This window comes from Clinocottus analis, unplaced genomic scaffold (assembly GCF_023055335.1).
Source record: "Clinocottus analis isolate CAN_PGR_092001 unplaced genomic scaffold, fCliAna1.0.p SCAF_16, whole genome shotgun sequence".
Lineage (NCBI taxonomy): Eukaryota > Metazoa > Chordata > Actinopteri > Perciformes > Cottidae > Clinocottus > Clinocottus analis.
In genome coordinates, this window is record NW_027175887.1 from 4,142,832 (window position 1) to 4,159,274 (window position 16,443).

Here is a 16,443-nt window from a genome sequence, read left to right on the forward strand (position 1 = left end):
GCCGGTACTGTAGGAAATCGCTGTACCCAAAAAAGTACTGTGTAACCAACAATGTACTGTAATAAATCACTGTACCTTTCCATACATTACTTCTCTTCGTGAACTGTAGATATTACGACAAAAGGTATGTCTAACAGTGGAATAGAGCAGTTAAGACAAAGAGGTATATTATATCCAACCTTTGAAATGCAGACATTTTCATAGTTTTTGTACATTGTACATACATTTCTGATAAATAGACATATCAATATAACACTAGCATTGATCATCATTGTGTTTACTGCTCAAAAAACACATCAATGTGTGCAGTATCTTGCTGTCTCATACTGTTCTTCCAAAGAGAGTTTTATTCATTGTTAATGTGCTGTGTTTGCCTTTGTTTTTCCATGTGTAAAATGATTTATCTTTCAACCTGATCCTTCATTGGTTTCTTTACTCTTTTCTTCTTTTTATCAGTACTGTTCCATCATAAAATGTTGTTATTCATTTAATATACTTATGTATTGATGGACCTGCTACAGTCACAGTCGCCCCCCATGTGTCCTTGGAGTGTACTGAAGTAGCATATATCACATCTTCAGATATAGAACAGTACACTACTTTTTAACAATTTGTTGTAATCTGGATTGCTCTATTGTGTTATTGTCCTGTTTCAATCACTGTCGGTGTAAGGGTGTTAATGTCCCAGACAGATTGTATTTTGTAGTAACGCACAAGTGCCTCAAGATAGCAATAGCTACAGTTAAGTACCTTATTGGACCAGCGCTAGGCACTGCATTTTCCCTGCATCCAAACTCCTTACCGTCCATGTTCCTGAAGGGATTTATTCAGTGGACTATATGCTCAATCACCATTGTCTTACTTATTTTAGTGCCAGATGGTGACTAAACAGACATTGATTTAAATGAAAATCTTCGACATTATTAGTATACATTGGAGAAAAAGAAAGATGTACACTGGGAAGGTCATCTGCTAGTTTTAGTTAGACATGGAGACCAATTTTCACATCATACACCAGCAGCTATTTTACAACTATCTTAGTTTTTACAACCCCACTATTCCTGATAACAATATGTTGACAGAATACAGATGTTTTATTGCAGTGGTTATAAAGCAGTCTTTTGTCATATGTTTATTTATGAAGAATACATTTTGCTATTGAGCATCATGATTATGCAGTGAGTTGTTATGTACAGGGCAACAAAAAAAACAGATAGAAAGAAATACATTCAAAATGCATGTGTTCTCCAGTATATCAGTCAGATGTTCTGAGTATAATTAATGCAGGTCACTTTTAAATCTTTGTTACTGATCAAAATGTATTATTATTATAAAAGTAATTACTAATAGTTCTGTTAAAAATAATCAATTTCGTGATATCAAACTCCATCAGTGACTTGTATTTTTAGAATAGTTCAAATAATCTATCAAAGCATGGCAGCAACGTAGTCCAGTGAGAGGACAGGACCAAGATCAGCATCAGGACCAGGATCTGGTCTCTGATCAACGTCGTCCTCCATGTAGAGGCATGTGAGAAGAGGAAGAATGTTTCTAAGGAGGACAGAACAGGATATCATAAACCGTTCAGCCGCTCTGACTTGGACTGAACCCAGAACTCAGGTCTCAGGACGGTTCCTCTAGTTTTATTGGATCAATAAAGTCACAGCACTCTTTCAGACATAGTTTCACCATCTAGACTTTGACTTCTTCCTCCTCTTCAGAAAAGGCATATGATGTTTTGCGGCTCGGGGAATATACAGGGGAAGTGGCGTCGCTGCTCGTCCTCGTTCTCTTCGTGAAGGACCCGCCGCCATAATGACGAGACAGCACGTCAGCTGCCCTCTGGAACCTTTCTGCCTCAATTGCAGGCTCGGCTCTCTGAGGAGACCCGGCGCACTCGTCTGGTGGTGACTTCCTCTCCTCCTCTTGCTCTGTCCACTTCCTGCTAGAAGAGCGCCCCTCGTTCCTGCTGAATGACCCACTGCCCATGGAGGGGTTGGGGGAATTCGCCCTAGGGGTCTGCACAGGCGTTTCTGTTAGAGAACTGTCGTCCTCTTCTTCCTCTTCCTCTCCCTCTCGTTCTTCTTTCTGGCCTGCTGCCTGGCTGTGATTGGACATCTGAAGGCAGCTGGGGTTGTCAATCAAGCTCAGTACCTCGGTCATAAGGGATGGGCCGAGGTCGAAAGTGAACGAGGTGAGGGAGTCTGAGCGTGTCAGTGTGATGCAACTGCTGTCTGGTAGAGATCCTTTCCGGACGTCTCCGTCCTGAAACTGTCTGTCAAGGCGAGAGAGGCGGGGCAGAGTGACAAACCCAGACTGCAGACCTGCAAACAGGCAGAAGAAGAAGAAAATGCACTGAAGTCACTGAAATGATGTGAACTAATGAACAACACACGGAGAATGTCTTGAAGACATTCTTGATCTTCGCCCAGAATAATCTCAATGAATGTACGTTACATGCTACGTTTTCAACATGGGGCTACTTTGCAAAGTATAAACCTGCAACAACACTTGAAGAGAAATCAATCTAAAACAGAATTGACATTTTTACACAATTACCTTTAGGTCCATGTCCAGTAAGTACATTCCCTCACCACAGGGCGGCAGTATTCAACAAGCCAGTAACTCATTGCTGAAACTTCCTTGACAGAGTTTTCTGCCAGACTAAATATTACATACAGTAGAAAACAGGAATCCATGACAGGTATGGTGCCAACGAAAGGAGCGGAAAGGGAGACGAACAACAGGGATGGAGAATTAAATGTGAAGTAACGGAAAACCTGCCATGATGTTTCGTGATGGGAGTCCATCAAATTCTCCATCATTTACTATAATTCACTTATTTTTCTCTGCAGTATCATAATCTAAATGTAAAGTGGTTTACTTTAATTCATACCCAATAGGTTTACAGTATACTGGTGGATAATGAAAACATGTGTCAAACTGAGTGAATATGAATGATGATGAAGGCAAACTGAGATGTACTGAAGACAAAGAGTCCCCCTCACGCTTCACTTCACTGACTCCATACCAGCTTCACATCACTCAGTTTGGGCAAATTCCATATGAATTGGGTAACTGATCTGGAGACGGAAGAGGGGCTTTCCGGTCCAGGCTCTGCACACTGCTGTCTGATAAGCTCTGACTGGTTAAGAGATATAATGAAAGCTGTGTTCATGCTGAGCATTCAGGCGGTGACACATGCACACAGAGACCACAGGTAAATGCCCACTAAGTATCTTTCCTTCTGCCAAACCAGCTGTGTGTGTTTGTGTTTGTAGACCTAGTGGTGGACAGGTGTTGCCTAGGTGATTCTAGATGACTCAGAAGAAGGCCGCATGTTTCTTGGTTGTCTTGGAGGAATGTGGGAGCGATGTTGAAAAGAGGGAAACCTCACTCTCTCTGTTTGTGTGTTCACAGACATTTATAGTCCTGTTTGGACCAAGTCAGTTCAGCAGCTCTTCATGCTGTTTGGTCCAAAGTCAAATTGAAGAGCAACTGAACCAAACTTACATATTTATATTGTTCCATCTCCCTCCTGTCCATACTAATCTTTGCTATATCCAGTCTTCAGCTGTTTCAAAGGAATGTTGTCTTATGCAAACTTAGTGTTCACTTGTAAATGATGACAGAAATAAAAATGAGAAAACATCGAAGATCTTGAGAGTCAGTCTTAGTTTAGCTATATGCTCTTTATGATAATGCATGACAGGCTTTGTATGCTGTCAAATGAAAAAATTGTTTCCATATACCTTTACTCAACACTAAATTAACATGTGATGCTCTTTCTGTTCAACAGGAGAAACATGCAGCTGAAAGCTGCATCAGTTCAGTGCGTCAATGGAAAAGCCTTCCGCTGGTTTTTTTAAGCTGCAATGTAAAAATATAATTGTTTGGGCCAAACTTATTCAAACTTATCCTAGCATTAGCATGACATGGAAGTGAGACAGTTTGAAAACGGACATATACACCACATGCAGGTTATGGATATCCCACCATATGTGCAGATGGAGTCATCTGTTGAGCTGATGGAGCTGGAGAACAGCATCCTCTGAAAGCACCCATTCGGGGGGTCCACGTTCAGCTGGGGCAGGGAGATGGCGTTCTTGATGATGGGTGAGACGTCTGGTGGTGGGGACGACAAGTCACGGGAGTCGCCCCGCGGCCGCGGTGCAGAGGTTCTCCGCACATGCCCAAAGGTGCGTGTGAAAAACCTGGTTGTCCTGGAGCTGTTTGCCGAGTCCGGACTGCCGGGCTCCCTGATGCCCCCGTAGTTACTAAGGAAGGAAGTGTCACCAAACACTTCCCCGCCGCGGCCAACATGCATAGTATGTCGGAAGTCGCCCAGCGGCGGGCTGATCATGTCCACATTGAGTTCACTCTTGAAACGACGTTTCCCCTGAGAGCCAGACACAAGGCCTTTAATCCCTGGCAGTTTTCCCAGACTCATGGTGGCAGAAAAGTTGTGCAATTTCCCTTTAATTTGAATGAGAGCGTCTGAGCTCTGAGCACATGTCAGTCAAGTTTAAATTCCAACATAGGGTCCACTGTAAAACCAGAGAGAGAGAAAAAAAATTACATGCGGGGGACAGTGAGAACAGGAAACAGAAATATGCGGTTGCTCAGTCGGTAGAGAATGTGTGTATAATCCATTCTCCACATGGCCAGAGCCAACTATTCAGCCACTGACGGGAAAAAAAACCCGTCTATCTCCCTCTCAAGCACAGCTAGTAATGGACATGACCCTCAGCTTGCTTCGACTGTACAGCAGATGAATTACAAGGCCACACTTCAGAGCCTCTGTTGCCACAGCTCATGTGGTTGGACAATTTGAGATCCGGCTGGACAGTTAAGAAACACCGATCCACAACAGCAGATAAACTGACAAACAACAAGTTTGTGAGACAATAGTGATGAAAGAGACTCACGCGAGTGCACACTGTGTCCACTTCATTTGATATTTTTTAGGATTTGGAGAACTGTCTCGACTTATATTTTGGATCAACCCACTTGTTAAAAGTGAGTCTCGACAGTATTTTTGTGCACCAGCATGCACGTTCATTAATTACTCTTTAAAGGCCCATTTACACCAGAATGTAGCTCCCTTCCTCACTATTATTTAGGTTTCAGATTCGCCAACAAGGTATAAAACAAGCGTTTATGTCTGAGGTGTTACTCTGTAATTCTGCACTTTTCAATAAAAAGCCAACAAAACGTCAACTCGTCAATATCACCACTGTCTGCTTACTGTCAGCGAGTCCTCTTTGCATGTGTCTTCAATACGTCTCAACTTTTAGGGGCATCTTCTGTGTCTCAAGTCCAGACAGAGAGAGCTTGGAGTCCGCTGCCTCGCACCGCCGCTCCTTCTAAAGACGTTTATCCATGTGTGGCACCAAACTGTCCATGTCAGCAGGCCTGTCGCCCCGCTTCCTTCTCAGTCCTCTGTTCCCCCGGTCCCTCTGCACCCGCGCAGAGGGGCAACGAAAACAATCAGAGAAAAGGGTAACAACGTAGAGTGAGGTAATCCAGCGACTGTTTTGCCTGCATCACACAGGAGGAAAAAATAAGGCTCATCCAGGATTGTCCATGCACTGGATTAGCTGCTAATCCCTTCTGTCTTCCCTCCCTCTCTGACTCCCTCACTTGCTCTCTGCCTTCTTCAATCCACTTAGTTCCCCGATGGTTTCCAGGTAGGGGGCTTCTGTGTTTTCATTCAGTTCAGAGAGCTGGGAGAACGGGGAGAGAGAAAAGGAGAGAAATGTCAGTGACGTACTGGACAAAAGACTGAAATGTGTCATTATTCAATATTCACTTCACTTTCCATTGTTCTCTCCTGAGTGAACAGAATGTTTCTATAATTAGACAGTTTTCATGTATATCTACTTAAGCACTGACGCAATAAGGAGATTAGTTAATCTACAGAAAATATTTAACGAGTTTGATAAACATTGTTCTATCTTGATTTCATTTTTTACAATACATGTTTTCTCATTAAACTGAATTAAAAATGAAAACAAATCACATGTGCTGCAAAATAAAAAACAAGAGCCCCATGTCTGCACATGTTCAGCCACACTGAGCTGCAGAGATCTCTCTCACAGATGTACACACAACATGAACACCATACATCCACTTCTCCAGAGATAGAAATGCTTCCAGTAGCCTGTCTGCTTTTCCTGGAGGTATTCCTGCTGAAGAAATGACTCCAGGGCAAAGCGAGCACTGGTAACATGTGACCTCTCCAAACCAGTCTGTGTTGGATTAATGTCACAGGAGTTACTGGCAGACTCTGCTGCCAGGCCAATCTGCCCATGTGCTGGTGCCACTCTTACTGGGCACTGGCCTGGGCTCAGATTACCTTCCCTAAATCTTTAACTAATCCAAGTTTTTCAACCGCACAAACGTCCAGGGGAGGCCGTCGCAAGGAGCCTTCACCGTCTGTCGGCTAGAAATGGGAACGGGGGGGAAATATATGGTGAATGTATGGCTGTGACAGAAAGAGTCGTCAGTTTAGAGCGACCGGTCATGAAGCGGAGGGAGTGGAGGTAGGACGGATTTTAGCCGTTGCCAGACCGCTTCTGATCCTTCAGCTCAATAACATCTAGCTTAAGGAAGCGATTAGGGCCTGTGGGGCACGGGAAGGTGAGAGGCAGATAAACACTAGCGGGGGAGACAGACGTCCACTGTCACTGTCAACACCAAGTTTGGGAAAAAAATCAAATCATATCAGAAATGTTGACTAACATTTCTGATAAATAATCATTTAAACCTATCTAATGCTTTTTTAAATACTCTAAGATGCTTGATTGATGACCTTTGAATATAATTTCCATCCCTAAAAACATGAATATATTTATTTTCTCTTTCATCTGTCTTTCATTTTGATGCCACATTTCAGTCCCCTGACGATTCACAACGTTTCATGTTGTAATTAACTTGATTTCTCTGGCCTTTATAACTTTTACCCCACGCCGGCCTTTGATATGGGTTTCCGTCTTCCTTTATTGCTTTGTGAGCCGTAAACGCGGCTCAACACAGCTCTCTTCATACACAATAAAGTGCAAATGCCAGCACAGAAAGTCACTCGGGGGAAAATTGGCCTCATTAGGGATACACAGAAAGACATTTAGATCGACTAAACATGTTATTTATCCATAAATTGTACCGGTAGCATTCATTTATATGAGCTGCTTGACTGTTTGCAGGGAGAAGAAAGTAAAATGGGAACATCTTGCAATTGGAGCAGACCGGACACCATTTATTATGGCCATCAAATAAAGAATCTGAGGACGCTGACGAGAAACACATTTACCTCATGTCTTAATGTGTTTTTTTCTTTTTTTTTACCACACTAGTATTTTCAGCTCTCAACCTTGCTGTCTTTTCCCTCTGTCGCAAACACACACACACACAGATTTGATGTGTTATACAGACATCTGATCCCGCGGAGCAACACATTGTAGCACTGGGCTCTGGTGACATTGGAGGAGCCGTTGAATCACAGTGGCTCAGAGTGAGCTTCAGCTGTGTGCCAGGATGGACGTACACACAAACACAGGGCCGTGCCGCAGTGTGTCCGCTCTGAGGTCGCTTCCTCCACTGGACCGGAGGCACGAAACCAGCAGACTGCGGTTGAGGTCAGTACACCCTGACCATTACGACTCCAAAATACAACAAGCACTCGCTGAGTTTACAAGGATCTGCTGCTGGGACGTGGCATACCCTCCAAACCCTGGCAGGTCTTTACAGTGTCTTTATGTCTCTGCACTGCCTCACGTCAAGCGTCTCCCTCTGACTGCAACGACAGCTAACTGTCATGAGTTATGAATAATGCTATCTGATTGTGACATGTGTGTAATTATAGGTTCGTGACGGCATCAGACTGTGAGCACAGATGTGTGTCATATCTGAGGACTGTAACTTGTAAATTCACTTCCTGTTCACTGCCTCTCACACTTTCCTGCACTATTCAGAGTCAACAAGAAGCATTTGAGATAAGAATTTTCTGCACGTTTGACCTCTTCAAATAGTTCAATGACTCCTTTTACTGCACAAAGAAAACATGACTGAACAACAACAGGCTAAGCAACCAAATCAATCTCTACGGGCAGGTTTAACTCTGACGTAAAGATTGATTTGTTAGGACTTTTGTCAATAGAACGCAGGAGAAATGAGGCCGAGCCAGAGCGAAGTGCAAACACAACTCATTTCAATAGACACGCTGAACAAAACAGAGAGCATAAGGAAATCATGCCTCTCCAAACTTCCACCTGGCAAACAAACACAGAGAGGCACAGTTAAAGTGGCCGCTCATTCAAAGTCCCATTTGAAAAGTCTGTGTAAGGGATGTCCACTTGCATCTCCAGTGCTCACTCACAATCACTACCACTTTAGAGCTTTACGATTGTTCCTGTTGTCCTGTCTTTGTATCACAGATAGGTGCAGCTGTCTTCATTGTGTCACATCACAGTCATGTAAAAGCTGTAAATCCACATTTGAAATCACCAAGCAAACCCATTATTTGTGCACATAAATCTAGTTAAATGTTTTGTTCCTTGTCTGTTGTTGCAGTGTCCACTGAGGACTACGCGCTGCTGCAGGGACAGATGTCACTGAAGCCCAGGGGTAAGTGCGCTATACTATAACAATAGAGCACTTGCAAGTTTTATTGAAATGTGAGCTAAAAACACAAATCAACACAGAACTAAAGGGAAGTAATGCTGCAGAAGAGGATGTGCAGAGGGTGACTTAATGTAAGCGCTCATGACATTTGCACACACACTTGCAAACACTGATACAAGGGTCGTAATTTCGAAAGGCAACATTAGGAAAAGTTGTCCTTTTATTGTAATATAGTTTTTGTTTACGTTGTCAGGAGACTCTCTCTCTCTCTCTCTCTCTCTCTCTCTCTCTCTCTCTCTCTCTCTCTCTCTCTCTCTCTCTCTCTCTCTCTCTCTCTTTCCATATTTTACTGAATATCAATGCACGGATGAACCTGCGTTCAGTGCCAATTAGCAGCATCTTTCAAAGCTTGACAAAACCACCAGAACTCAAAAGGGGACAAATGATCTGAGGGAATTACACACATATATTACACACATATATCGTGATCAAGACGGAGTCGTTCAAATGCGACGTTCATGTACGCACGTGGGCATAAAGGTGCAAAAGTTGATCGTGACCAAGTGCTTTTGTAAGAGAGCGAGACTCTGCGCCTGGCTGCTGTGACTGCGCTCTTCTTTTACGCACAGAAAATGCACTGGAACTTGTTCGAATACAAAACCAACAACTCGGGATTAGACGTCGACCGTGTAGTAATTTACTGTTGTTGATTTTCCCATCCAGTGCTCGTCATGCAACATACAAAGTTATTTACAAACTTTTCAGAATAATCTTACCTGAAAATAAAGTCGTCCCGCCGCAAAGACACAACTTCACGCACCGCTATTCGCTGTCATCCTCCTCGGTTTGCGGTCCGCAGCGTTTGTTTTCGCTTGGACATGAACTTTGTGCAGCGGCTCTGGGCTGCTGGCGACGAGCAGAGTGGAAGGAGATGGAGAGCAAGAGGAGGAGAGAGAGAGGAGGAGAGAGAGAGAGGAGGAGAGGGAGGAGGAGGAGAGGGAGGAGGTCTGCACTTGAAGCGTGAATTAATAAATACTAATAGATGGTGAACGAAGCCCTATCGCCCTAATCACTGTGTGTGTGTGTGTGTGTGTGTGTGTGTGTGTGTGTGTGTGTGTGTGTGTGTGTGTGTGTGTGTGTGTGTGTGTGTGTGCGTGTGTGTGTGTGTGTGTGTGTGTGTGTGTGTGATCTTGTTCTGTATTGACTGTTGAAATTATAGTCTCTGCAGGTGTGTGGAGCGAGCACAAGAGGTCATGACTCATAAGCAGATCATGTCAACTTTCAATTTGAGCAAAACTATGAAACTATGAAAAGAAATGTAAAAGATATAAGAGCACGGCAAAGAAGATTGAAAATATAAAGAATAGAACCAATGTGACGAAGAACAGACACCGAGCACATTCTCACGTGGCTGAAGGCTCCAATAATAAACCACTGGGACTCTTCCCACACTGCCCTGCCAGGGCTTCAGCTTCGGACTAAATATGGGGATATGAGCATTATGTTTTGAATTTCATTGGCTTATTTGTGTTTGTGTGTGTGTGTGTGTGTGTGTGTGTGTGTGTGTGTGTGTGTGTGTGTGTGTGTGTGTGTGTGTGTGTGTCTGTGTGTGTTAGACTCATCAGGTCTTAACCTCGGTTCCTCCTAGTCTGCCATTGATGTTTAACATGTGAGTCCTTTAATCTGATGGTTGCAATGACTTGGATATTTAATCAAAAGCATGAGATGTGCAGCAAACATAATGAAACACAGACACCCACGCACGCACACACACACACACATACACACATACACACACACACACACACACACACACACACACACACAGTTGCCTTTTCCAACTCAGCCCTGTAAACACGATCTCCTAAGAGTTCCCATAGGTGTTATCAAACTTTTCCACACTGTGACTTTTAATTGAACCTGCCACAATAGGCTGCATGTGTTTACAGCAGAGTAAGACATTAGCCATATTTTAAAAGGTGTTTTTTTTTTACCATTTGATGTCATTTTCAGAGATGTCTGCAGTTTGGCGCGCATGTTGTCGGTGTACGCTACGTCTGTGTTTGCTGATCTAAAACAGTGACAATGTTCTTGTGATTTCGTCAAGTCTTTGCTGTGAGTTGCAGGTGTTCAGGCAAATATGTGGTTTCACTGATATCTAATGGATGAAGGGTTATTGCTGGAACCAACTGTTGTGTCCTGAGAAATACAAATATAGAAAAGTCAAGCGATTACATTGTGTGAACAGAAGCCCAAATGTCCACGCTACGAGGGGCAGTGATGCAGACTTGACAAACAGAAATAAATTGACAAAGAATTAATATAACGTGAAGAGTGAGGCGAAAAGAAAGTGGAAACACAGAATGGAGGGAAACTCTTTGCTGTAAATCTGGAGAGGCGAGCTGCTCTTGTTGACAACAGCTGCAAAGTGTCAGAGGCTTTCTGACGAGCAGCGCATGTGAAGGCGAGGAAAAGAAAAGCAGAGCACAGAAGGAGTGATGAAGTAAGGGACAGAGAGCAACGACAGGAAAGTCAACACCTTAAACGTACAAAATCCTGAGCTTGTATTTAATCAGTATTGTGCGTTAAAGTGCTGTGAATAGAGGTGACAGCGAGACGTAAGAGAGAAACGTTATCCAACGTGGGAAAAAAACAGGCCAAAGCGTGAAGCTCACGAGCATGAAAGGAGGAAAGAGAAGGAGGTGGAGAGGAAGGAGTGCGAGTCAAACAGGATGAGAAGTCTCTGAGACAGAAACAGATTTTCTTCACAGGAAATGACTTTCTCACTAATCAGCGAGGCAGCCAAGAAGCTTTCACTGTTTTCAGACACTCAAAGTGCTGAAGGTGGTTCCACTTCACCCCGAGCATTCCTCTTCACGCTGGGTCTCGTCGGTCCGGGTGTTTTCAGATCCAGATTTGACTTCTGTTCTCATAAAAACTCAGATGTGCATTTGGAGAACACCGTCCGGGAAGCGGGACTGTCCAGTTGAAGAGGGGGCGGGGAGGTGTGGGGGGGTGATGAGGGTGATATATGGACGGGTACATGAAAGAAGTCCACCCCTGTGTTTTTGTTTGGACTGCGCTCCTGTTTCCTTGGATTCTGACTTGCCAGGAAGCTGAGTGTTGGCCCACAGACAATAGAGTATTGTAATGTCCGTCCTCAGTGCTTTCTAGACTACAATAATAAAAACAGGCATGCACACACAGACACAAGGAATTGGGTCTGTCTGGCGCTGAATACAGAAGGTTCACTTTTCTTTTAGAAACCTAGTTCAAATTTAGGATTTTTTTCTTTAAAGGTCCAGCATGGCATCTTAACGGCCGTGCTCTGTGGATATTCCTTGTTGAGTGTTTCTGTTGGGAAATAAATGAAGGAAACTAAAAATATTGCAACATAAATCTATCAATTGAGCATCAAATACTCACCAAACCTCTAGAAACGTCTCAGTGATGCAACAGCATCTTCCTGCTATCGCAAAAGATTTAGAGTTATCTGATAATTCAAAGATGATTTAAAACATGCTGAACACATGGAACACATGGAACACATGGAACACATGGAACACATGGAACACATAGAACACATAGAACACATGGAACACATGGAACACATGCAACACATGGAACACATGGAACACATGGAACACATGGAACACATGGAACACATGGAACACATGGAACACATGGAACACATAGAACACATGGAACACATGGAACACATGCAACACATGCAACACATGCAACACATGCAACACATGGAACAGATGTCATTGGTGTGAATCCTAAACTATATATTAAGGGTCTGAGTTCATCATTTTTTTTTATAACACATCTTCTCATCTGAAAATAAAATATCCTCCTGGTCTAGTTGCTAAGCGGTGGTGAAATTGTTGGGGCCAGCAGAGTTCTACGGTGGTGAAGTATGGCCACCTGAGAAGAAGATCCCAACATGAAGCAGTGAGTAGAGAAGCTGAGAGAATCCAGTAGTTGTGACGAGGTCTCAGTGACTCTGCAAGGGTTAATCCGTCGACCTTGTATGTCTGCCCGACGGAGGGGAAACAGATGATGATGTCTGGGAGAGCTGGTGAGCCTTGAAACCAGCCATTGTCCTTCCAGACGTGCTGTATTCATAGTTGGAACGTGCACGCAGATACCGATGGAGCTGGACATGGAAACAGACTCCAAACATTGTCAGGGGGTTATCGGGAAACTAAATGGCTTCCTGTTATCGTTAAGGAATCACTTGCGTCTCCAAAAATCTAGCCGAAAACTGCTGTGTTAATAACCGAGTGCGTTGGATGAGCCTTAGAGCTTGAAATGGAGTCTTACCACACAACCACTCTCTTACTTTATTCTTATTATTCCCAAGTGGAAGGGTGTTTGTTTTGTTGATGCCAGTTTTGACTTGACTGAACACACACCATCTATATTCAGGAACTTTAAACACACGTAGAATACAGTACACACACTGAAATGTACACACATAAATGCTCAGGCAGACTGTTGATGCCAAACGTGTTACTTACTGTGACGGCTCTGTATGTAACTCTAGAAACGTTGAGCGTGCGGTTGGCAATAGTTGCGTTTTTGAACCTGTATGTGTATCTGTAAATTGATGTGCAGCGGTTAGTAAAGCTGTCCATGCCTGCAGTGGTGGAGCTCAGATTTAGACAGGCATGCAACACCCTGTAATTCAAACGTCTCAACTCAAACCTCACCAATTGGGAAGGAGAGTGACAGGAAGCGGGTCAGGCCGGGTCGTCAGTTACTTTACTGGCACGGCAAAGTCCTGCCTGTGTGCAGTGAATCAACTGGTAATTCATACGTTTCACTATGGGTGTCGTCGTGTGGGGAAACAGGATATTTAACCTGAGCCGAGGAGAAAATGCCTTTTTGTAGTCCGACAGTACACATTTATGGTTCATACTTTTATGTCACACAGCGCTTACGTAGTAGTCAGTCAGGTGATTGTACTCTCCAGCCAGAATGGATGAGGACTCCTCCCAGACGCTCCAAATTTGTCCAGATGAGGTTCTGCGAGGTCATAATTGGATCAAAATCAGCCACATCGTCTCCATATGAGGTTGTCAGCCTGCACGGCTCTGGAATGTATTTCACACAGCAGGTCATGGACATTTTATCTTTTTAATTAACGTTCTTTCAAGTTCATTCAGGCATAAATAAAAGAGCCCTCTGGTTTTAATGTGATGTTTTGGTCCCACTTATTATTGGTCCAAGCTTCTTGTTTGCTTCAATAATAATTCCTCCCTTCACTCTGACCCTTTGCTGTATTCATGTTGATTCCATGTTAAACAGGAAATTGCAGGGTATTACTCTGGGATATTTTCAAGATACATTTTGTTGGCTAAGTCAAATGCATCAGCACAGCGCCCTTAGGAACAAACACAGCTTCCTCTTGACAAGAGGCAAGTGGAGAGAAACGTGTGTATTTCAATGGTGCCTCACATTCATTTCTCAATCTCAATCATAAAGCATCATGGGTGTCTTGAGTTCCACCAGCCTGATCAATGGAGAGCTACATGCCGCAGTATCAGCCTACAGAGAAAGCATAAATCACATGCCGAGATTTAAATTACTCATGCTCCTATCGCTCTCTTTCTCTGCCTCTGTTCTCAAAAAAAGTCAGAAAAGACGCATTCTTCACGGACACAAAGGGGCGATTCTGTGCGGCCTTGAGTCATAGATGGAGCCATGGGGGTTCAGCTGCTGGGTGAAGAGCCGGGCCTGTTGTGTGCCGGGCTGGAACAGAGGAGAACAAACGTAGTAATGAAACCCACAGACACTAGTGCTCCATAAGCTGTTGTCCTCCATTGTTAGTTACAGTTTAAAGGCAGATTTAAATTCATTCTGATGTCTGATTTCATCCTGTGCTGTAACGTTTTGCACGTGGGGAAGGCAGCACTCTGTCTACAATGCACAGATAATCACAAAGATATATAAAGCAGATTTAAGAAACTTGCTTATTCCACAAAGTATGTGCTGGCAGTGCCGCCCAGCATCTTTTTTCAAAAAGACACAGAAACCAACAGCTGCTCACTCGCTTGTTGTCCGGAGACAGAGAAACAAAATCACCTTAAAGAGCTCCAGATTAATATGTAAAGTGCACTTAAGGGAATTCTGCACGGCCCATTTCTGTGTGACTGAACTGCCACAATATCACACATTCCAGCATTAGCAGACTGTGGGGTCCAGTGCTGCCGTCAATGGCTCCTCTGTGCCGCCGTCACCTCAGAGACAAGAGGAATGCTCATCCACTGCAGCCGTCCCCTCCCTCCCCTCTTTCACCAAGGCCTTGACTGCACTGCTGGAGGATGGATGGGCCTGTTGGAGGAAGACACAAATAGTGAAGCAATGAGAGGGAGACAAAATTGGAAGAAGAGCACAGGAAGAAGGGTTTAGAAAGAAAGACAGGAGGAGGGAAGGGGAGAAGAGAAGAGGTGTGAGTTAGTCATAATCAAGGATGAGAGACAATCAGCGATGATGCAAGACAAGTTCAAAACACAAGGAGGATGTAGAGTTATTTAGATGACCTCCTCTGTTTCCTGTCTGTTCATTAGTACATCTCAAATTACCTGATAAACACGCACTTGTTTTTTTTAATCATGTCCCTGCATACGGTTAAGATACACATCTCTGCATACAGTCAACACAGCGGTACTTTTGTGGGTCTTTAGGGTATGTATACAATTCCAGATCCTTCAGTGAGTGCATTAAATGAATGGATATAATACATGCATTCATTGTGCAGTTTATCACACAGAGAGCTGCCCAAAAGTTAACATTGCACTGGTTCCCTCTACAAAAAGCCAATGAGATTATTCCACTGGATTTTTGATTATTGTATAAAATAAACTCTATGGCGAACAGTAGTATATGCTCCTTACACATCTTATCATTTGTTTCAGCTCAAATACAATTGCATAATCATGTAGTTTATTCAGAGGATATTTGTAGAGCAGCGTCCTCTCATGTGAGCTTCCTGTAGAGTATGAGTGTGATATCTCTATGTAAATGAGGCTGCATTATCTCTCCCTCAGCACTACTGGGACCCCTAACAGGAGGCCTGTTTGTATTGGGGAGGCCCAGGGACGGAGAGGAGGCTGACATTTCCTGTCCACATGCCAAGAAAAAGACACATTCTTCTGCTAGGCACCCCGCATTTCCTGTCTGCCTCCATACTGTAACCGCAAGACACATTTCACAACACACCCTCAGCCGGTGCAGTACCACACTCAGGAGTTACCCAGCTGACTCAGAAAAGGAGGAGGAGTTAGGAAATCAATAGTGTTTATAAATCTGTGATATAGCCTACATTTTATATTTTCTTAATAAACCACGGATTTATATAAACCCTAAAATGTAATTTGACTTGAGACACAACATCTCCCTTTCTTCTCATCTAATCCTCATTCAAATGATTTCACCATGCTGTTAAATGATTTGGAATATAACTTGTACTTATCATGCACATTTTCATCATGCTTTTTTTTCAACGCTTGCCGCTATACGTTGAATCTTCACGTCACTTCCTGGTTTCATTTCCATGCTTTCCATGATTAAATACGGTTAACTTAGCTGGTACTATAGCTCAAACTGTATGAGTCAGCTGTCCCACTTATCTCTCCTTCCAGTCGTATATGCTGTCACAACCATTTACTGTATGTCTATGCATTAAATCAAACAAACTATAATGGGAGGATGAGACATTCAAGTGCTTAAATGCATCAGATTAGTCAGGTTTCTCTTGGCAACGCTGGTGACTCACATGCTCTCCTCCAGGACATAAAGCTTCATCTCCTG

At 43.5% G+C, this 16,443-nt stretch overlaps 1 protein-coding gene across 1 annotated transcript; it reads right to left on the bottom strand.

The window, feature by feature from the left end:
- Window positions 1-964: 964 nt before the first annotated feature.
- cdc42ep1b (CDC42 effector protein (Rho GTPase binding) 1b) lies at window positions 965-9,530 on the bottom strand. The gene is made up of 4 exons (XM_068578890.1): window positions 9,399-9,530; window positions 5,249-5,726; window positions 3,997-4,547; window positions 965-2,324 (listed from the first exon to the last, which is right to left on the bottom strand). Exons 3-4 carry the CDS (start codon window positions 4,448-4,450, stop codon window positions 1,693-1,695), a joined length of 1,086 nt encoding a protein of 361 aa, XP_068434991.1. The 5' UTR covers window positions 4,451-4,547; window positions 5,249-5,726; window positions 9,399-9,530; the 3' UTR covers window positions 965-1,692.
- Between the last annotated feature and the right edge of the window lie 6,913 nt (window positions 9,531-16,443).

Coding starts and splice junctions, on each gene's coding strand:
- cdc42ep1b (XM_068578890.1), bottom strand. CDS start 4,450: ATGAGTCTGGGAAAACTGCCAGGGATTAAAGGCCTTGTGTCTGGCTCT. Junction 2,325..3,996: donor TGACTCCATCTGCACATATG/GTGGGATATCCA, acceptor GCCTGTTTGCAG/GTCTGCAGTCTGGGTTTGTC.